Below are 22,575 nucleotides of genomic sequence, written 5' to 3' on the forward strand. Positions count from 1 at the left end.
GTCATTTGTCTGGCCCTGAAGACACTGTGGTCAGCAATTTCACTGTGGTTCCAGAGATTCAGGGAACATTTCCTCCCCATGGCACTAAGGACCATGGTCTCATATGCTGTTCTGTCTCTTGTTACTGATAATTTGTATGAATGCCTCTGGGGCATATCACAAGCACATGAGGGCAATGGAAATGCTATTTGAGAACTTTCATTGTGGAAGTGTCTCTACTGAGCCCTTTGTTAGTTGTGGGGTGTGAGAATGACAGTGCTCCTGTTCTAGAGAACTACTGTGTGTGTATGTGTTTTTAATTTATCATGTATGCAGGGGCTATATCGAATCTTGGCATTTAGAACAGAATAATTGTAGCAATACCATTGGACTAAAAGACTATACATGGCTATACATGAAAAAACATTCTATGAAACATACAAAGCATACAGCATCGAAAGAAGAAGATTTAAGTAAGGTAATAAGAAAGAACTGAGGAGATGTCTCACTGAACAAATTGCTTGCTGCACAATCATGAAGACCTAAGTTTTGAACCCTAGCACAAACATAAAAGCTGGGATGGAATGTTTATGACTATCTGTAGCCGCATCCCTGATGGGTGTCAGTAGACATCTAACCAGAATATAGTACATCACACACACACACACACACACACACACACACACAAACACACACACACAAGAAAGGGGTAAATTAATAATTATATTTAGTTACATAATTCAAAAATATTACAAAAGAAGAAAAGGTTATAAGCTTACAAACAATAACAATAATAGTGTTTAGGACTTCCAAAGGGAAACAATTCAAGACACTCCTAAATTCTGTGGTAGACTCAGGTGTGGTAGTTAACCATGAATAGTGATGTTGAAATTGCTACAGTTAGGGCATGTGAGATACAACATAAAACAGTCTGCTTTGTATTTTGTAGATGAAGAGACACAGACCCAATAAAAGAAACTATTCCCTGATTAGATAACTCATGCTCTTCAATTCCCAATTTACACATTATCCAACTGTGCTTATGTTTTGACACTTAGGCCAAATCATGGTCCTCGGGCTTTTGGAGAGCCATTAAATGTACATGTGTTTGCATGCTACAAACATGAACAGAAGCATTCTGCTGAGATCAGGATCATGTTTAGTTATGTTATCAGATCCTTGCAGGCTCAATGATTCTCAGCAGTTGTGCACCTGAGTACCACACTGCACGCATTGGTCAGAGACTTGGAATCATTCTTTCTTGATTTTTTTTCCTCTCTAGTTGTAACTTTTTTTCCTTCTATGCATGCTGAGTGTGAAGATCAAGGTAACTATGTATCATCTTAGTAGTGAATACAGAGAACTGATTACTATAATTCATCTTTTGACTTCTACATATGCACAGGGGAGACATTTGTTTATACAAGCAAAATTTTCTGGTTTATGTAAAGAGTAAAATTGGTGATCAAATCTGTTCTGTAGATAAGTTGTGTATGTGTGGGCAACTGTGTAGTGTATGTGAATATATGAGTGCAGGTGTACATACATGTGTGAACATGTGTATGTAGAGGCCAGAAACCAACAATAGGTGTCAATTTATTTTTTAAAAAGATGGTCTTTTATCAAACCCAGAGCTCAAGAATTGGGTAGACTGGCCAGATCTCAGTTCTCAGGATCTCTCTGTGTCTGCATCCTTAGCATGGTGAACTGGGATTCAAAACTTAGAGCCTTGTGTTTTGAACCAAACACTTGATTGACTAAGTAATGTCTCCAGGCTCCCATGTTGACTATTCAATTACAATGTCCACTCTCCATGACTTGTGGGGCTCCGTGGTTCACTTTCATCTGGTTTTCTGTTTCCATCTAGATGGCGAGGAAGCTCAGTGTTTTGGAAGTCCTCCTGATCATTTTTAATGTGATTGTACTGGCAGTAGATATACTTTTGCTGCTTCTCTTGCTGGAGAGCCCACCAGGTAAGGGTGATGGTGGGTGTTTGCTTGGAGGATGGGCAAAGGAATTCCCCTCCGGATTCCAGAGATAGCATTTTATTCATTCATCCACTACATCAAGCTATTCAAAATCTCTCTCCATGATTAATTAAAGTCATTTTCCAAGAAAACTTTTTTTTTCTGCAACTAAAGTTTGGATGTAAATGCTATTTGGATCACTCCCAGCCTCATCTGATGCAGTTTTAATAGAATGAAAAATTAGTCTTACTAGATCCTGCTTAGCTTTATAGAGTCATAAGTAATGGAGCTCTTGATGAGAAAGAGCAGTTACAGCAACAATGACAACTCTATCATTATGAAGATGTGCCGTGCCCAACCTCGACCAGCAAGGAAGACACGACCACAGGAGATCTTCTTCAAGCAGTTTTAGTCAGGAACCTTGATACAATCTTCTAACCTCTATCTCTTCTGACTCTATCTCCCCGGGGAACGCCCTGCACCACACTTAAATAGCTAGCACTGGCCAGTCCTAGCAAGGCACGTGGGTCATGTAGATAGGCTGTTACTATGCGGAAGCTAGCAGGCCAGGCAACATAGCCAAATAAGGACTTGTTTACTGCAAGGAGCACTCACCGTTGGGAGGGTGGAAGGTGGAAACCAGCACCATCTTTGAGGTGCGGCACGTCGCAGCTCTCTACAAAGATGGACATTAACTCAGGAACTGGAGTGCTAATGAAGCCAGCCTTTGTGGATGAAGTAATATTAGCCTCTACTCCATCTCCAGACTGGAACAGCTGTGATTTTTTTTCACATATGCCTTTGAAACTGTCCTTCTCACTTTCTCTTTCTCTCTCTTCCCCACCCACATATTCTTGCATGCATCTGCATCTACATAGAGAGGCACCAGAGTAACTTCTTATCAATAGAAATGTCATTTTTTAAAATAGTAAAATAACATAAATTATATCATATATGATATAAATTTTTTTTCTTGGGAAGCTGAGGTAGGTGAAGTGGCATAACATTTTGCTACCCTGGTTACACAGTAGTAAGTTGCAGGCTAGTCTGGGTTGTAATATCCATGTCCAAAAAAAGCAATGATAATAACATAAATAAAAATCTATGTTAATTAAATTTGAATTTGGGGATCTGCTCACTAATGTTCTTCAGTACTACAGAGTTGACATACGATGAAGATGAGCTGCACTGATAGCAGGATCCTGTATGTGCATTGTCTTACTTCTTCTCTCTCAATAGTGAACATGACATCCCTTTCTAGGAAAAATGTAATTTTCAAAGGGAGTTAGAAGGTCCTTGTGGAGTACACTTTGAGCCCATTCCTATGACATTCTTCCCTATGACATTTTTAAACAACAAAAGAGATTCCCACCTAGTTGTATGTGTCTCTTTTTTATTTAGCATAAAATGAAGTTTCATGTGCTTCATCTATCTGATCCATCTTTGTTATTGCTTTATCTGTTTTTATGAAATTGGCTTTTCTGGTATTTTTCAAAGCTGTGTACCCATAGTTTGAAGAACAGATTGTTGCATGTTATAGGACTTCATTCTTTCTGTGTCTTACTGCACACATTTTGTTGTTTATAATACACATATTCTTTGTCCACTCAGGCTTCAGTGGACATTTAAGATGCTTAATCATCTTGGTCAATGTCCATAGTGCCACAACCATCATGCAAGTGCAATATTTCTTCAAGATCTAGATTTCTAACTACTCAGAAATGGCATTAAAGAGTCATGTGGTAGTTTTGTTTTTAATTCTTTTTCAGTAGAACACAGGGATCCAAAATTTTCAATTTTCACCAACAGTTATCTTTTCTTTAGCCATTGCCATCTGAATGGATGTGAGATGATTTGATGGTACAATGGTTTTGATTTTCAAGTCCCTGGTGATCAGTGATGTTCAGCATCTCTTCGCACCTGTAGGCTATTAATGGGTTTTCTTTGGAGAAAAACCTGTCAGTATCTTTAGCCTAATTTTAAAGCATGTTAGTCATTTTGGGGGTTTCCTTATACACTTTGGAAACTAATCTCTTATCAGATATATGACTCACACATACACGCAGACTCTTGCTTTCAATATGTTGTTGTTTCTCTTAGTTGATGTTTCCACTACTTAGAAAATTTTTAATTTTTGTATAGTCCCATTTGTTTAATTTTGTTTTTGTAGTCTGTGCTCTCTGAAAAGTCAAATATGATGTCATTGCCATATTTTCTTCCAAGATTTTCTTAGTTTCAGATTCCATATTTAAATAAATCATCAATCCAGTTTTAACTGTTTTACCTCTCTCTCTCTCTCTCTCTCTCTCTCTCTCTCTCTCTCTCTCTCTCTCTCTCTCTCTCTCACACACACACACACACACACACACACACAGAGAGAGAGAGAGAGAGAGAGAGAGAGAGAGGGAGAGAGAGGGGGTGAGGGGAGGAGAGGGGGGAGGGAGGGAGGGAGGGAGGGAGACAGACAGAGAGACAGAGAGAGAGACAGAGAGACAGAGAGACAGAGAGACAGAGAGACAGAAGACAGAGAGATATATGGGGTCTTTTAAAAAATGAACAAAGTCATTGAGGAGTCCCTGTTGTATGCACAGTAACTGCTACCTGGAACTGTGTGAGGTTCTGGCTTGGAGAACTCATGAAACTCCTGATTCTGCCATGCTTCTGTCACTGATATGTAGGAGAAGTTTCAATTAAATTGATAATGGCTAAAGTGAGAATACTAAATTTGAGTGAAATTGAACATTTAAAGTAATATCAGAAATATTTTTCCATTTTCTCTCACACTTTGTTGAAATTAGTGGGATAAAATTAAAGCTAAAGCACAATATGGTGACTCATTCTTATAATTCCATGCCTGGGAGGATGAGGCAAGAGGTTCCCATGAATTCAAGGCCAGATGAGTTTCAGGTCATAATGAGTTCTGGATCAGCCTGGACTACAGAGTGAGAATCTGAAACAGACAGACAAATAACCCAAGCATAAAAAAATAAATCAAAAATCAAATGGCTAGTTCAACTGGATATACACATGCAATAGAAAAATGGATTTCTACCAAGCAATATACATGTATATTAGTTAAAAATAAATCCAGATCTAAATGAAAGTATTCAAAGTGTGAGCCTTTAATAAAAGACATAGATAGTAACATTCACAACCATGGGTTAGGCAACAGTTTATTAACCAAAACTTAAGTACAGAAACCCAAGGGGGAAAATAGACAGATTGGAGTTAAATAAAATTGAAATTTGTTGGCCTTTAAATGATATTATCAAATAGAGGAAAACAGAGGTCAAGGAAATGCCCTAACATTTCCAAATGACACATACGGTATGTTAACATCTAAAATACATTAGAAAATGCAGTAACTCATCAAATACTGTTATTCTTCTAAGTGAACATCTTTATTAACATGACTGCTAACAACTAATTGTTATACATATAGATCAGTGCATTATTCAGCTTTCATCTAGGAAGCTTCTTCCTACTGATGGCACTTAACACAGAAAACCTCAATTGGTCAGTGGACAGAGAACACGAGGAGTACTCAGCGCTAAATTGGATAGACATCTCACTTATCAAATCTTAGAGAACTTTGAGAAAGAGGTAGAAAGATGATAAGATTCAGGGGTGGAAGAACATCAAAGACACAGTCTGTTTGGGATATATCATGGTGGACACACATGTGAACCCACAGTGCTTGTGACAGAATGCACAAGACTCATGTACACTTATGCTGGACAGAAATCCCAGAATAAAGTGGGGGCATTGGTACAAAATCTTGCCACTAGATACAGAGATGTTGGCATCTGATAGATGGTGGGGAAGGGAGGTACCTTTAATAGGTTGGCCCCACCCTAGGGCAGTCCCTGGTACAAGAGTAGTTGGGCAACAAAAATGAACTTAATGCAAAGGGGCAAAAAAGGAAAAAAAACCCTCAAAGTTGGGTTGGCAGGGAAGAGAGAGTGGAAATGGTAGTTATGGGAGGAGTTTGGGAGGTAAAAGGACCAAATCCATTATTGGAAACTATCATCCTGGTGAGCTAACCTAATCACAGAAAGAAATTACTCATTGATAAGTAATAGCCCAAATGAATTACCTAGATGCCTAGAACAAATGAAACTCAAAGGCGGATGATCAAAATGTGAATGCAGATCGCTCCTGAAGACACAGCCAGAAAAGCAAATACAAGGCGTATGCCAGCAGGAAAGCACTGAACTGAGAAAGGACCCCCTGTTGAAGGAATCAGAGAAAGAACTGGAAGAGCTTGAAAGCTCGAGACCCCATATGTACACAATGCCAACCAACCAGAGCTTCCAGGGACTAAGCAAAGACTACATGGACTGATTGGACTCTGTAATTATCCTAGTAAGAGCACCAAAGGAAGCCCTGGGTCCTGCGACTGAACCCCTAGTGAACTAGACTGTTGGGGCTAGGCAATAGCAATGGGGGGAGGGTTGGGAGGAAACCCATAAAGGAATTGCAAAAGTCATTAAATTTGTCTGATGAGGTATAATAAAATTTATTTAATTTTTAAAAAAGAAGAAAATATATATATAAAACAATCTTTTATGAGAAAGAAAAAATCAGTGTATTTGGAAAAATGAGTTAGAATAGAAATGACATTATTAAATAATTCAGACACAGACAAATCTTACATGTTTTCTCTTATGAAGACTGCATTTAAATTGTGTTACGTTTGGAGTATAATATGTGCATGTCATGAAAATATAAAGGGATCATTGGAAGGAAAGCAAGATCTAAAGGAGGGGAAAATCTAGGATATGAAATACATGTTAGGAGAGGCAGCATTAGGTAGTCACAGGAGATAAGGACGTGGGCAGGGTTGGGATGGAGGACAATGGAGAGAAAACAATATAATGACATATGTGTGCTTAAATGTATAGTGAAGTCCATTACTTTTGTGTATTAACCTTTAAAACTAAAAAGGTATTCTAAGCTGTCTCAAAAAAGCTCTGAAATTTAAAATTCCTCCATTTTATAAAATTGTTTTTAAAGCTGTATAATGTCATATCATATTTGCATACTCCCTGTAAATATTTATTTTACCATAACTAACAAGTAATAAGATTAGTTAATAATAAAATCATTTAAAAATAAAAAAAAAAAAGAAATTCTCAAAGAATAATAGTAATGTAAAAAATACAACACAGAAACAAGAAAACCCAATTATCAATGAACAAAGAATGCAATTAAACCTTTCTTGGTAAGAGAGCTAAAAATGACCATTAGAGTAGAAAGCATATTCATCATTGGTAATTATTTGGAGAAAACAAGCTTATGATATATAGTTGGCTACATAAAACCATGTAGCTAGGGGTCTTTAGTTCACAGAGGAATGGAGGTCTTCATATAATTATAAGAGGAAAGGAAAATGCTGCAGCCATGTTTGCAGTTTGGAGACAATATTAAAGGATGACTCAGCAATTATGTTTTCAGACCTGTACTCAAGAGAACTGAAAACAAACATTCACACAGAACCTACTGCAGGAGAGAATTACGAGTAGCAGTCACGAGGTAGAATCAACATAAATATTCATCCACTGCACTGTGCTTGCATAATGGAATATGATTTAGCCAGAGAAGGGAATGAAACAGTGATACAAGGAAGAGCATTAAGAATTCCATGCCAAGCACATTTTTTTGCTATGAGTCTGTCTATCTATCTATCTATCTATCTATCTATCTATCTATCTATCTATCTACCTACCTACCTACCTACCTATATATCTATCTATCCATCCATCCTTCAGAAAAGAGCAGGCTACCCAGAGATATCAATCAGGCATGGCATATCAAGTTGTAATAAGACTAGCTAGAGACTCCCTCTCCTATTAAGTCTGGATGGTGCAGTACACTAGGAAGAAAGGGGTCTTAAAAATAGATTTTTAAAAATGTGATTAAACATTTGAAGAAGTAGAGAAGATCATACACAAATATTGGCACCGGCAGCCAGTGACTTGTTTGGAGAACAGACCTAGAATCTGTAGCTATGATGACACAAGTACCAGCTCTGGCCTTTTCTCTCTTTACAGGTTCATTTACTCCTGAATGTCCAGACATCTCTGAGTCAGAAAGGATAGACTGTGCACCTGGCCAGGTGGTGACAGAGGTCAGCTATGGGGTCCTGCCTTCTGGGTTTTATATCAAATAAATGAGTATGTTATTTGGGAAGGGAGAAGTGGTGGAGTGCCTTATGGTTCTGTAAATTTCTTGGCTTGATCATAAATACAATAATCAACTGTAGTAAGGAAGTACAGAAAACAGTCTAGAAAATGAGGTATAGTAGCAGTCAAGTTCCAAAGGCCAGAGTAGAAGGAAGTTAGCAATACTGGAGCCATTTCTAGGTGTGTGTTAACCTTAGAGAATTAAATGCTTGTGGACTAGCCTACTACTCTAGGAGTGAGCCATCAAGAAGGGTAGATGACTAAGTCACTTGAATTTATATTAGTTCTTGTAAGAAGAGTCTTCTGAAGTTAAATAACTAGCAAATGTGGTCCAAATAGACACATGGGAAAGAATAGATCCCCCCCAACCCCTGGTGTGATGTTTAGGAAAATATCAAATATTTGAACCTTGTCATATTGTGACTCATGTGACTTGTGTCATAATAGTGGCATGTATTTTGATCTCATTTTTGTGCCCTGTATTCGGCATTCTATGTCCAGTATTGTTACATTTTAGTAGGAATTGGCCGTATTAAATTTTAGGTTTCAAGAGTTGATACCTTAGTACATTTTCTTACTGTAACACATAGAAAGGTTCTCTTCTAAGTAATACATTTTTGTGTTGTTCTTAATATGTGTTTTATTTAAAGTTCTATTGTATGTAAAGTTCTTTCTTGGCATTTTATGTCTTATTTTTATTGCAAATACAATTCTTTATATTGTAAATACAATATTTCTCACCGTTGCTTATTTTGATTATAATGATTTCTCTTACTAATCATTAATTTATATGCCTTACCTTTAGCTTAAATTATAATTACTTATATAATTGTTGGTCAGCTCAAACTTCCTATCATTTTTCAAAAGGCTTCCAGCAAATTTTTCCTTTGAGATATTGATTCTAGTTATGTTCTGCACAAATAGATGATGATTCTGCTTTGTTTTAATATTTATTATTCATCCATTGGTTCTGTTGCACTTTGTAGTTTTTCTGGAAGTATTCATATAAAGTGATGATGTTTGGAGACCCTGTCTTTGCATGAATTATTTTTTGAGGGGAAATAAAGGCATTTATTTATTCTGAAGTTTATTATTTGCTATTTTATTTTATTTTTTACTTATTCATTTTAAATCCTGCTCACTGTCCCCTTCCTGGTTACCCCTTTCACAATCTTTCCTCCCTCCCCCTCCCTTTCTCCTCAGAGTGTGTTGGGGGTCCCCTGATCATGGAACTTCAAGTCTTTGTGAGGCTAGCTGCTGCTTCTCCCACTGAGGCCAGACAAAACAAGTCCAGATAGAAGAACACATCCCATGTACAGGCACTAGCTTTTGGGATAGCCCCTGCTCCAGTTGTTCCGGACTGACATAAAGACCAGGCTGCCCCATCTGCTATATATGTGTGGGGAGACCTAGGTCTGGCTCATGTATTTTATTTGGTTAATTTTTCACTCTCTGGGAGCCCCAAGGGTCCAAATTAGTTGACTCTGTTGGTCTCCTTGTGGAGTTTCTATCCCACTCAGGGTCCCACAATCTTTTCTCCTATTCTTCCATAAGAGTCCCCAGGCTCCATTCACAGTTTGGCTGTGGGTGACTGCGTGAGTCTGAATCAGCTACTGGGTGGAGCCTCTCAGAGAACATCCATGCTAGGCTCCTGTCTGCAAGCATAACAGAATTTTATTGATAGTGTAAGGGATTGGTGCTTGCCCATGGGATGGGTCTCAAGTTGGGCTGGTTATTGGTTTATTGCTTGACCATTTCCACAGTCACTGCTCCATGTCTCATGCCTGAATTTCTTGTTAGACAGAATACATTTTAGATTGAAAGTTTTGTGAGTGTGTTGGTATCTTGATCATTCCACTGGAGTTCCTTCTGCCTGGCCACAGGAGGTGATCTCTTCAGGTTCCATATCCCCGTGAGTCACAGCTAAGCTCAACTCCATTGATTCTTGTGTGACTCCCTTATCCCAGGTCTTTGTCTCATTCTGCAGATGCCTCATACCCCCTCACCCTATCAGTTTCAGATTTCCATTCATTCTCATGGCCATCTAGCCATCTCTTCTGTTCTTCCTCACACCTGATTCCTGAACCCCGCCTCCATCCCTGTGCCATCCCAGTTCCCTCCCTCCATCTACCTCATCACTATTTTATTCCTCCTTCTAAGTGAGATTCAAGCCTCCTCACTTACGCCTTCCTTTTTGTTTATCTTCTTTGGGTCTGTGAAGTGCAGCTTGGGTGTCCTATATTTTGTGACTAATATTCATTTATAAGTGAGTACATACCATGTGGCATGGGTTTTTTGAACACTTCTTTTGTTCTTAAATGTGAGTCTCCATTCTTCTATCAGTGGAGCAATTTACAGTGTTCAGGACTGAACACTACTAGGACTGAAGCATTATTTCCTTCTTTGGAATTGGTATTTAGGGTCAGAGTTTTCCTCTGAGAGTTAAAGGGATTGTCCTGGTCAGCCCAGGCCTCCTGCCTGGCTCTGTAGCTGCTCTAAGAGATGTGGAACTCCTTGTGACCCTGTAGGCCTTACACTGGTTTCCATCTGGTCCCAAATTCAGGCCAACGGCTTTCCCTGCATCCTTTGTGGGTTATAGAATGCCTGGCATGTCTGTGGAAGTTACCCTCACCATATCTGGTCTATGTTCTGAGTCGACAGCTTCTTCTGAAACCACCATACGTTGTTTTAATTCTCCCTTCTGTAGTGTCAGATTGGGCCCCACTCTGATACTACAACAGCTCCTGCCCTCTGAAGCCAGTATAAGATATGAGAAATGCCCTTTTATTTCTGAATTGTTGTGGTGCCTTAACAGAAAGATATTTTATAACTATGAATTTATTTCTGGTGTCTGGTTTTCAAATGGCTGATTTGTTCTTTCATACTGCTGGAGTTTCAACACCTGAGGAACAGGTCCTGTAAGTCCTCAAAATCTTTCTTATCTTTGGTGTATGCATTATATACATTGATGTAAGTTTTAAGAAAATTATTCAATGTTTTAATACATTTAAATATTAGTTTTAAATAGAAAGTTTCTATTCTATTATTAATATAGATTTGATTTTTATCTTTGAATATTGATTTTGCAACCAGAAATTTCCTTAAATGTATTTATTAATTGTCCATTAGTGAAGATACTTTTGGAGTTTTGTAATATAATAATGTTCCAACTAAATAGTGATAATTTAAAGTTATCACAAAAATGTATATTTCATTTCTTTCTCATTTCATGCACATACAAAGAAAATAAGGGTTTTTCCTCTTTGAAATCTCAGTAAAATTTGAAATCGTTTTTCTAAAAGCCAATAATCAACCACAGTAGATTTTAGAATATTAAACTATCTAAAGTCAAATTTTCATCTAAGCTTAAGAAATATTGTGGTAAAATAATAGATGTAAAAGCAAGATTTCCTGACTTTGGACCAAGTTGTACACATTGTTAATAGAATTTAGGCATCTCTCAGAGACTTTGTTGCTATAATGCTTGTGACACAAAGATGACCTAGATGATTTAATGATCATCTGTCTATTCTTAAATTCTTTTTATCCAATTGACAAATAGCACAACATTTATATGGGAGATAACTTAAGGACACCATAGGGTTGTATGGTATTATAGGGGAACAAAACAAGGAGCTTTGATAGGGGTCAACTCCAATAGTTCAGACATGAATTTAGAACACCTGTACCAGGAAAGTGAGAACTAAGATGGGGAAAATAGGAGCAATATGGGGAAGCAGCGGATGAACGAGATGCAGCGTCTGAAGCTGGTAATCGTCCCAGGGTTTGACCTTTGGTTTTGGGGACTGAAACAAAGTGTTAGAGCAGATTGTACACACAGAGATGATGTTTATCTCGGTATTGATTGTTCTTTATAGAGGTCTGTAGACTCTGACCCAGTTTACAGCAGTGAAACTGACCTTTGGGGCTTCATATTCCTCAGTTTCAGGGGTAGCCAAGGTTCTCAATGTCTGCCACAGAAGCAGTGGGAACCCCCAAAGTTCTCTTCTAATAGCACATTTTTTTGTTCAGTGAAAAGAACAAGGCAGGGACTGTTTGGAATGTGGTTATAAACACAAATTTTAAAAGACTGTAGGGTTTTAATGCTAGGATTTTCTTCATAAATATTTTAGTCATAAAAGTCATTCTGTCTTTTTAGAGCAATTATTGCTATCTCTAACTCTTGTCAATAATACATGTAAATAAGCAAGGGTATGCCACCATCTTAATCTTTATGGTAGATCCTATACCAGATGCATTATTTTAAGAAGAATCAGACATTCAGGGTATATATAGAACAAAATGGGGAATTCTCATTCATATTTTGCTTTTCCTTCTAAATTTCCTCCCTAGAATAAAGGTAACAGCTTAACATGTGTCCTTTTCTTAATCCTACTTTGCTCATTGCTCTTCCTCAATGGCACAACAATGGTTTTGCCTATATGCCATACACCATTGCTTTCTGTCCAGAATATCACTCTGGTGCTTACCTGTCTAACTCTCCCTGGTGCCTTAAGAACATACTTACCTTTCACCTACCTAAAATGCTTTCTTTTTTTGGATATTTTAGATATTTACATTTCAAATGTTATCTCGTTTTCCCCTTCCCCCTGCTTCTATGAAGGTGCTCCCCCACCTATCTACCCACTCCAACCTTACTGTCCTGGCATTCCCCTACAAATGGGAAATGAGCCTTTACAAAACCAAGGGCCTCTCCTCCCATTGATGCCAGATAAGGCCATCTTCTGCTACATATGCAGCTGGACCCATATACATGGGTTCCCCCTGTGTATACTCTTTGGTTGGTGGTTTAGTCCCTGGGAACTCTGCGGTGGGGAGGTCTGGTTGGTTGATATTGTTGTTCTTCCTATGGGGTTGCAAACCCCATCAGCTCTTTCAGTCCTTAACATAACTCCTCCATTGGGGTCCCTGTGTTCAGTCCAATTGTTGGCTGTGAGCACCGACATCTGTATTTGTCAGTCTGGGGCAGAACATCTCAGGAGACAGCTCTATCAGTCTCTTGTTAGCAAGTACTTCTTGGCATCCACCATAATGTCTGGGTTTGGTGTTTGTATATAGGATGGATCCCTAGGTGGGGCAGTCTCTGGATGGCTTCAATATCTGCTTCAAACTTTGTTCCTGTATTTCCTTTAGACAAGAGCATTTCTGGGTTAAAACTTTTGAGATGAGTGGGTGGCCCCATTCCCCAACCGGGGGCCTTGCCTAACCTCTGGATATGGTCTCTACAGGTTCTCCCTCCTCTTCGTTGGAAATTACAGCTAATCTCATCTGCATTGGGTCCTGAGAGTCTCTTGCTTTCCTGGCATTTGGGACTTTCTGGTGTCTAATCCCATTCCCCATCCCCTATTGCTAAACACCTCTGTTCAATTTCCTGACCCTTTGTGTATAATCCCAGTCATCACCTCCCATTCCTGACCCTGCTTCTCTTTTTCCCTTCCCCCTCCTTTCTTCCTCCCAAGTCCTTCTCACCCTCTACTTTCCGTGAGTATTTGAAGCATCCACATTTTGGTCACCCTTCTTCTTGAACTTCATATGGATTGAACTTCATATATGTTGTATCATGGATATTCCAAGCTTTTTGTCTAATAACCTCTTATCAGTGAGTACATACTATGTGTGCTTTTTTGTGACTAGATTACCTTACTCAGGATCATATTTTCTAGTTCCATCTATTTGCCTAGGAATTTTACATAGTTATTGTTTTTACACAATGTAGCACTCCATTGTGTAAATGTACCACATTTTCTGTGTCCATTCCTCTGTTGAGGGACATGTAGGCTCTTTCCAGCTTCTGGCTATTATAAATAAGGCTGCTACAAACATAGTGGAGCATGTGTCTTTTGTTTTATGTTGGAACATCATTTGGGTATATGGCCAGGTGTGGTATAGCTGGGCCCTCAGATAGTACTATGTCAAATTTTCTGAGGAACTTCTAGACTGATTTCTAGAGTGGTTGTACCAGTTTGCAATCCCACCAGCAATCTCCATATCCTTGACAGCATCTGTTGTCACCTGAGTTTTGGATCTTAGTCATTCTGATTGGTGTGAGGTAGAATTTCAGGGTTGTTTTGATTTGCATTTCCCTGATGACTAAGGATATTGAACATTTCTTTCGGTGCTTCTCAGTCATTTGATATACCTCAGTTGAAATTTCTTTGTTTAGCGCTGTACCCCATTTTTAATAGGGTTATTTGGCTTTCTGGAGTCTAACTTCTTGATTTCTTTGTATGTATTGGATATTAGCCCTCTATCAAATGTAGGATTGGTAAAGATCTTTTCCCAATCTGTTGGTTGCCATTTTGTCCTATTGACAGTGTCCTTTGATACAGAAACTTTGCAATTTTATGAGGTTTCATTTGTCTATTGTTGATCTTAGAGCATAAGCCATTGGTGTTCTGTTCAGGAAGTCTTCCCTTGTCCCCATGTGTTCCAGGCTCTTCCCCATTTTCCCTTATATTAGTTCAGTGTATCTGATTTTATGTGGAGGTCCTTGATCCACTTGGATTTTAGCTTTGTGCAAGGCAATAAGAATGGATCAATTTGTATTCTTCTATATGCTGACTGCCAATTGAACCAGCACCATTTGTTGAAAATGCTATCTTTTTTCCACTGGATGTTTTTAGCTCCTTTGTCAAAGATTAAGTGACCATAGGTGTGTGAGTTCATTTCTAGGTCCTCAGCTCTATTCCATTGTTCTACCTGCCTGTCTCTGTACCAATACCATGCAGTTTTATCACGATTGCTTTGTAATACTGCTTGAGGTCAGGGAAGGTGATTCCCCCTGAAGTTCGTTTATTGATAAGAATAGTTTTTGCTATCCTATTGCTGTAAAAAATAAAAAAATAGGCGGATCTGGTTCCTGCACATTCTTACTCTTCGTGAATCTGCAGGAGCCTTGTGCTCCAGCTGTTTCTCTGCCAGCCGCTTTCACTGTCCTGTTGATGAATTGTTACCATGCCTGACACACACATCACATTCTGTGGACCACTCTAGTGTGGCACCATGCCACTCTATCTCCAGGCATTCTATAGCCTAGCATGGCTTCCAGAATTGAGATAAGTTGTCTCTCTGCCTGCCGGGAACTTTGTTCACATAGCCTGTAGCCCACTAAAATCAAAGCTCTAGAAATTGTAGCTTAACAATTATATTTATATGTTAAATTCTCAATCTACAATACATTTGCAGAACAAATACACTGCCAATTAATACAGAAACCATGCACCTAGACAAGATAAAATTGTCCTAGACCACCTGGATAAGAATCCTCCTCCTCCTCTGTTTTTATCTTCCTTTTCTCACCCTCCTCCTCCTCTCTCCTTCCTAGACTTTTTTCCCGCCTACTCTTTCTTCTCATCCAATGAGAGGCTTCACCTTATCCTGAACCCGCCTTGCTGCATAATAACATCATCCTACACTATCCTGTGTTTTCTCTTATTCCAAATGAATTTGCAAACTGCTCTTTCTAAGTCTATGAAGAATTGAGTTGGAATTTTGATGGGGATTGCACTGACTCTATAGATTGCTGTTGGCAAAATGGCCATTTTTATTATATTAATCTTGTCAATACATGAACATGGGAGGTCTTTCCATCTGAGATCTTTTTCAGTTTCTTTCTTCAGAGACTTGAAGTTCTTGTCATACAGATCTTTCACTTGCTTGGTTAGAGTCACACCAAGGTATTTTATATTATTTGTGGCTATTGTAAAGGGAGCCCTTTCCCTAATTTCTTTATTAGCATGTTTATCCTTTGAGTAGAAGAAGGCTACTGATTTGTTTGAGTTAATTTTATAACCAACTACTTTGCTGAAGTTGATTATCAGATTTAGTTCTCTGGTGGAATTTTTGGGGTCACTTAAGTAAACTATCATGTGCTCTGCAAATAGTGTTATTTTGACGTCTTCCTTTCCAATTTGTATCCCTTTGATCTCCTTTTGCTGCCTAATTTCTCTGGCTAGGATTTTGAGTACTATATTGAATAGATACTGAAATAGTGGAGAGCCTTGTCTAGTCCCTGATTTTAGTGGGATTGCTTCAAGTTTCTCTCCATTTAGTTTGATGTTGGCTACTGGTTTCCTAATTATTGCTTTTACTGTGTTTAAGTATTGGCTTTGAATTCATGATTTTTCCAAGACTTTTAACAAGAAGGGGTGTTGAATTTTATGAAATGCTCTTACCTAAATTACTAGTCAGGGAGAAATGGTTGATATATGTGTTTCCCTTGCTCTGGGAACACTCTACTGGGACCTTCAACCTATCATGCCATCATTACTACTTTGATTATCTTGGTTTACAACTAAACAGTCAGTTTACAGAAACATAAACTAAGTCTTATTTATCTGTGCTACCACTTTCTTATCTGGTAAGTACAGAATGTGTGTTGTGCTAGATAACTGTAGGAATAAGTTGAGGGTAAAGACATGAGTGAGCTTAATTATGAGCCATCTCTAGTTTCCTTGGAATAACATGCCTTGTAAATTCGTAGGCAAGTAACACTTTATGTAATTGCAGCTCTCTTCTATTGTTACAGGATGCCTGTCGATGGCAGCGTAAATGCTGCTGGAAGCCAGTGGCAGATCCCAAAGTCCCTGCATGCTTCTTCCCTAGGAACTGGGGTTATGAAGTCACCAGTGTCCCTACAAATACAAGCACAGGTGAGCTCTGCTCTAATGTTGTCTCAGGGAGCCACTGTTTGTGGCCCAGCCATAGTAGCTGTGAAATGCAGGCTAACACTCTCTCTTGTTCTCATTCCCTTACTTTAGGGTTAACTGCCCAGTTGAAGAAATTGTCATCCCCATCTCTTTTTGGAAATGATATTGTTGATGCCTTATTGACAGCTGAATACCAAACATCCAGTCGTTTCCATTTTAAGGTCAGTGAGGGAGTTACCACTGGATACAATTCTGGAAGTAGTGGTGCCCTACCTCCTTCTCTTTGCAAAGCACAGTGCATGGGCAAAAAGCTCCTCCATTTCTTTCTGCAAACATCTCTGGAGGAGATGGTCAGGGTTACTTTACTTGACATTTGACACATGTGATTTTGTAATTTCACCCCATGAATCAAAATCTACAGGGCCAAGATTTGGAAGCACTCTTATCGCCCACTGATACAAAAGCCACATTTTCCATCCATAGATCCACAAGGAATGGTTCTGTATTCTCTACTTTTCTTCTTACAGATCACTGATTTCAATGAGATACGATATGAAGTCCCTTATGAAAACATCAACCTTGTGAATGGGACTGCTGAGAATTCCAGTTTGAGCTATGACATAGAAGTCATCAAGAAGCCATTCAGCATCCGAGTACTACGGAAGAGCAACCGAAGAGTCTTGTAAGCGCCTCTATACTCTGCCCATCTTTGGATACAGAGAGCTATCTAACACATCCTGATGTGCTCTGGGTGACTTGGAAATGGGGCTGAACTTCAGAAAAACATGTAAAATTACTTACCATGCCTAATGAACAAATGCAGTCTGCTATGACTCTAAAGCCCTGCATGAAATTATAGTGAACCCACTTAGCAAGTTTCCTTCATACATTTTTAGTAAATATGCACACATACTTATGGTTCTCATATGTTATGGGTTAAGGAATTTTGTTGTATTGAGTTATCATTCATACTCAAACACAAACTTTACTGTTCACCATTTCAAAGTATCATTACCTCAGAGTGTTACCATTAAGTACCTAACACCAATTTGAGCCTACATCACAAATTGCATGGTATAAAACAAGAATACAAATGTCAGTAAAACCATCATTCAAATCCTGGTACTAGCAAGTCTCTAATCACCTGTGTGCTATAAGGCAGAATACCTTGCCATTTTTCCAGAGGGAGTTGTGCTAATAATTCTTAGCATCCACTAGAGATGTAAAGTGGCACTTTTATTCTTCCCCCAGTCATGAAACTTTGATAATAGAATTCTATCCTATGGTGTTCCTCTAAATTCAAAGAATTGATGATACATACAATGGGAACAACTCTGGAAATAGCATAAAAATTGTTACCAAAAATTTGAGATCACTCAACTCTGAATGCATGTTGGGAGGCAGGCATGACTTCCTGAAGAGTCAGAGTGTTTCTGTGGCAGTTACTCTCTCCTCATTGTCCAGGCTGGATACTGGCATTGGGCCTCTCCAATTCGACCAGCAGTACCTGCAGCTCTCTTTCCGACTGCCCAGCTCTAATGTGTATGGACTTGGGGAACACGTGCATCAGCAATACCTCCATAACATGAGCTGGAACACCTGGCCCATCTTTACCAGAGACACCACTCCCAGGCAGGTGAGGTTTCCTTACTCCACTGATGTTTATAGTTCAAAGCCGGGGATGCTCAGCCTCCATTTCTAAAGCTAGCTGACTAAACACAGCTATGTCTTATTTTGTTTAATTTACCTGCATCTGTTTTGATGAATATTTGTTATTGAGTATAATAGATTACAAATTAGACATATAAAAATTAAAAACAATTTTCTTGGAAGATATAATTTAATGATTATATGAGATAAATAAAATACTATTTGAAAAACAGCCAGTCCTCTTAGCACATGCCAATAATCACAGTTACTCAGGAGACTGGACAAAAGCATTGCAATGTAAATGCTTCCCTGGTCTACAGAGTAAGTTCAAGGCCAGTCTGGGCTAATTAGTAAGACCCTGTCTCAAAATGAAAACACAAAAGAATTGAGGACAGTAGTAGAAAGTTTGCATTGCTTAGTGTACGTGAGGTTCTGGATCCCACATCAATGCCACAAGAAGAAAAAGTCGTATTAAATGATGCTTTCTGACTTTACCAATTCAGAGAATTAATATTTAGAGAAGACTATCAGTCTGGGGTCATTCTCATTGGAGTGTATAGATATAAAGTTACTCTTCTACTTCTCTTGTAGTCTATATCAGAACATTTCAAAGACAGTAGCATTGGCTTTTTCTTCCATTTCATGTAACATTTTGAGCTGTCTTATTGCAGTATTCCTTTCTGAATAGTATTACCATATTGTGTTTCTCCATTCATTATGACAATGCCATTTTGGTATAACGCTCGATTAAATGTTGAACAGTATATGTATGACTTTCTTGTTCTGTGAATCACATTTGTTTGCTAATGAGAGACAGAGCCCTGTGTCAATCAAGCTAGTAGGGAACTCATTCCGTAGCATTGGCTGTCCTAAAAATAGCTATCATTTTGGCATTGACTTTCAAGTGCTGGAATTCAAGGTGCATCCCCCCACAATTTGCAGGATAAATCTTTTAGCATATAATCCTGTTACTTCTGTATTTCCTTTGTTGTTGGCAGGGCATGATTAATCTTTATGGAGCACACACATTCTTCTTGTGCCTGGAAGATGCCAGTGGAGCTTCTTTTGGAGTATTTCTGATGAACAGCAATGCCATGGGTAGGAAGCATCTTTTTATCTTCTCTGGATAGGACTAGGTTTAGGTATGATGTTTTATTTTTTATAATTCCTTTCTTCCTGAAAATAGATTCTTTTCTCCGATAGTACATCCCAAACATAGTCCCCTCCTCCACTCCTCCTAGCACCCACCTCACCTCACCTCTCCCCCAGATGCACTCACCCTCTGTTTTCTCTTCCGAAAACAGCAGGCTTCCAAGAGAGAACAGCCAGAATTACTTTTATTGTGAGACTTCACTTAACAGCATGGGTTGCCTGGAAGTGCTTCCACTGAAACTGGAACCTGACATCAATTGAACCTGTTCAGAAGACCAGCTCAGGCTTAGAAACACTTAGGAAACTACTTCAGGGACTTTCTCTGATGGAATGTTTCTCCTACTATATTGTGGATAATAAGATTTCTTGGTGGGCAAAAATGGCTGTAGACTCCTACATCATCATACTGTCTGCCTGTAGGCAGCAGGCCGTGTTGGTACACTATCTCATAGCACCTTTCTGTAGTCATCTTGCTGAAGCTTCTAATTAATGGTGTGCCAAGAAGCATTATTTATTTTAAAAATATAACTCGGTCTGATTGTCTGTCTGTCTCTCTCCCTGTGCTGTCTTTCTTTGTCTCTGTCTCTCTCTCTTCTCTCCCTCTCCCCTCCCCTTCTCCTCTCTCCCTCTTTTCTCTTCCTTTCCCCCTTCCCCCGTGTGTGTATGTGTGTGTGTATGTTCACTGTAGTCAAATTCATCTAATAAGTTTCCCAATTTTTTCTGTTGCTTTAAACCACTCATATATCATAGAAATTTATTTTAATGGAGCCAGAAATAATAAAATTTTCTCTTTTTTCCTCATAAGCAACATGAAACAAGGTAAAATTCCACTTTGGATGGGTATCTTCTTCAAATTAACAGAGTTTAGATAAAACAAATGCATATGATTCATTTTCCTTTGAAAATGTTTGGAACAACTCAGCTACTCATGTTTCTGAGAGGTCCATTTCAAAGGACTCTAATCATTCTTTTTTTTTTTTTTTAGAGATTTTATTTATTTGCATTTTAAATGTTATCCCCTTTCATGGTTTCCCCTCTGGAAACCCTCTATCCTATCCTCCCTCCTCCTAGTTCTATGAGGGTGCTCCCCCTCCCACCCACCCACTTCTGTCTCCCTGTCCTGGCATTTTCCTACATTGGGCATCAAGCCTTTGCAGGACCAAGGGCTTCTCCTCCCATTGATGGCCAAAAAGGCTATCCTTTGCTACATATGTGGCTGGTGTCATGGGTCCCTCCATATGTGTTCTTTTGTTGGTGGTTTACTCCCTGGGAGATCAGTGGCGAGGAGTGGGGTCCTGCTTGATTGATATTTGTTGTTGTTCTTATGGGTTGCAAACCCCTTCAGCTTCTTCAGCCCTTTCTCTAACTCCTCTATTCATTCTCTAACTCCTCCATTCTTTCTCTAACTTCTCCATTCTTCTAATCGTTCTTTCTAATCCTCCCAGAGGCCACACTTCAGCCTGCTCCTGCCATTACTTACCGCACAACTGGGGGAATTCTTGACTTTTACATCTTCTTGGGAAACACGCCAGAGCAAGTCGTTCAGGAGTACCTGGAGGTATGGCTCTACCCTCCTTACTGTGGGTTTGTTGCTATTTTCTCATATATATTGTTTAGGGTTAGTGAGACAAAAGTTAAAGCAGTAGTGGACAAGATGGATGCAAATGCTGAGCTTACAAGTATTTTATCATTTTTTCTTTAATGAATTAACTGGATGTTTTCTGCATCACTGGACACACTATCCAGCAACCCTTGAGAATTGCAAAAAGAAGTTTAATTCTGCTTCCCACACATGCCCATTGTCTATAGGTTGATGTCATTATGTAGGTGAAGGCAGACACAAGATAAAATGAGGCCTGTCATTGGAAGAGAAGGAAGGGAGGCAGGAACAGAGTTTTTAGAAGGAGAGGGAGAGGCAGAAAGGAGGAGCGACAACATGGAGGCAGATGTAAACGATCCTCACCATGCATCTCTACATAGATGCTGGTTGTTGTGAATATTTCTTAAGGATTTTTAATAGATCAATTTATCTTATCTAGGTGGGTGGTTTATATATTTATCAATTGGTTATGAATTTGTATGAATTTATTGCATTGAGAATTTAACATATAAATCTGATTGTTGGGTTGTAGTTTGTTGAGTCTTGATTTTTACCAGGTAGCTGGAACCAGAAAGTTCACAGCTAGTAGAGAGCTGCTGGGAGAGATACTAATCAGAGATAAATGTAAATGATAAATGATAACTGATAAATGGCCCCACGGGTGCTGAAAGTAACTCTGGGGACTTGCCATCCTGGAATGGCTTGTGAATCGCCTGGGTCTGAAAGTACTTGGGGCAGCCTGGAACTGCTAAGATCAAAGTACCCCACAATGCCACGTGACCCTACAGGTGCTGGTGCTAGCACAGGATAAAAGGCTCTGCCTTTTTAAAATAATTTTCCATTTCCTAGTGTGCCCCTGGTTAAAAATCAACCATTTCAAAGACCCAAGGCCACAAATCAGCAAAGTTCATTTAAGCAGCAAATAAATAAAAGAGCGAGAAAGAATTACATGAGATAAATCCTACCTTTATTTTATTAAAAATGCAGGATAGAAGGAAACTAGACAACTTTTAGCCTAATCTTACTTCAAAGAATCATCCACAAAGAATTGTGAAGTGACACCTTCAAGGTGACATATAAGGTTATTAAAGACGCTTCTAAATCCTTATAAATCTATAATAAAATAAAACAAAATATAGTCCTAGTTGATGATAACCAGAAGCATTCTGTATTAAAGGCTGCAGATGAGGTCCAAATAAACTGTATAGGATTAAGTCGCATGGGAGAAAGCTTCTGATTAGGAGGACAGGAACTCTTAGAAAAGTGTGGGACAGAATTCTAGTCTTCTCACAGTGTTGGCTTGAAGAACTTGGAATTTTTTAATATTTCAAGCACATAGCATTTCTCCACCTATCATCCACGTGCCTCATCAG

At 38.8% G+C, this 22,575-nt stretch overlaps 1 protein-coding gene across 1 annotated transcript in view; it reads left to right on the forward strand.

The window, feature by feature from the left end:
- Mgam2 (maltase-glucoamylase 2 (putative)) overlaps positions 1-22,575 on the forward strand; it is a 101,218-nt gene that overhangs the window by 14,377 nt on the left and 64,266 nt on the right. The window contains exons 2-9 of the mRNA XM_032907215.1: positions 1,847-1,952; positions 8,000-8,076; positions 16,680-16,803; positions 16,912-17,021; positions 17,328-17,482; positions 18,265-18,436; positions 19,449-19,548; positions 21,048-21,160. Of these exons, the coding sequence (XP_032763106.1) occupies positions 1,847-1,952; positions 8,000-8,076; positions 16,680-16,803; positions 16,912-17,021; positions 17,328-17,482; positions 18,265-18,436; positions 19,449-19,548; positions 21,048-21,160 (957 nt within the window). The remainder of the gene's footprint in view (positions 1-1,846; positions 1,953-7,999; positions 8,077-16,679; positions 16,804-16,911; positions 17,022-17,327; positions 17,483-18,264; positions 18,437-19,448; positions 19,549-21,047; positions 21,161-22,575) is intronic.

The sequence above is a fragment of the Rattus rattus genome, chromosome 6 (genome assembly GCF_011064425.1).
Source record: "Rattus rattus isolate New Zealand chromosome 6, Rrattus_CSIRO_v1, whole genome shotgun sequence".
NCBI lineage: Eukaryota > Metazoa > Chordata > Mammalia > Rodentia > Muridae > Rattus > Rattus rattus.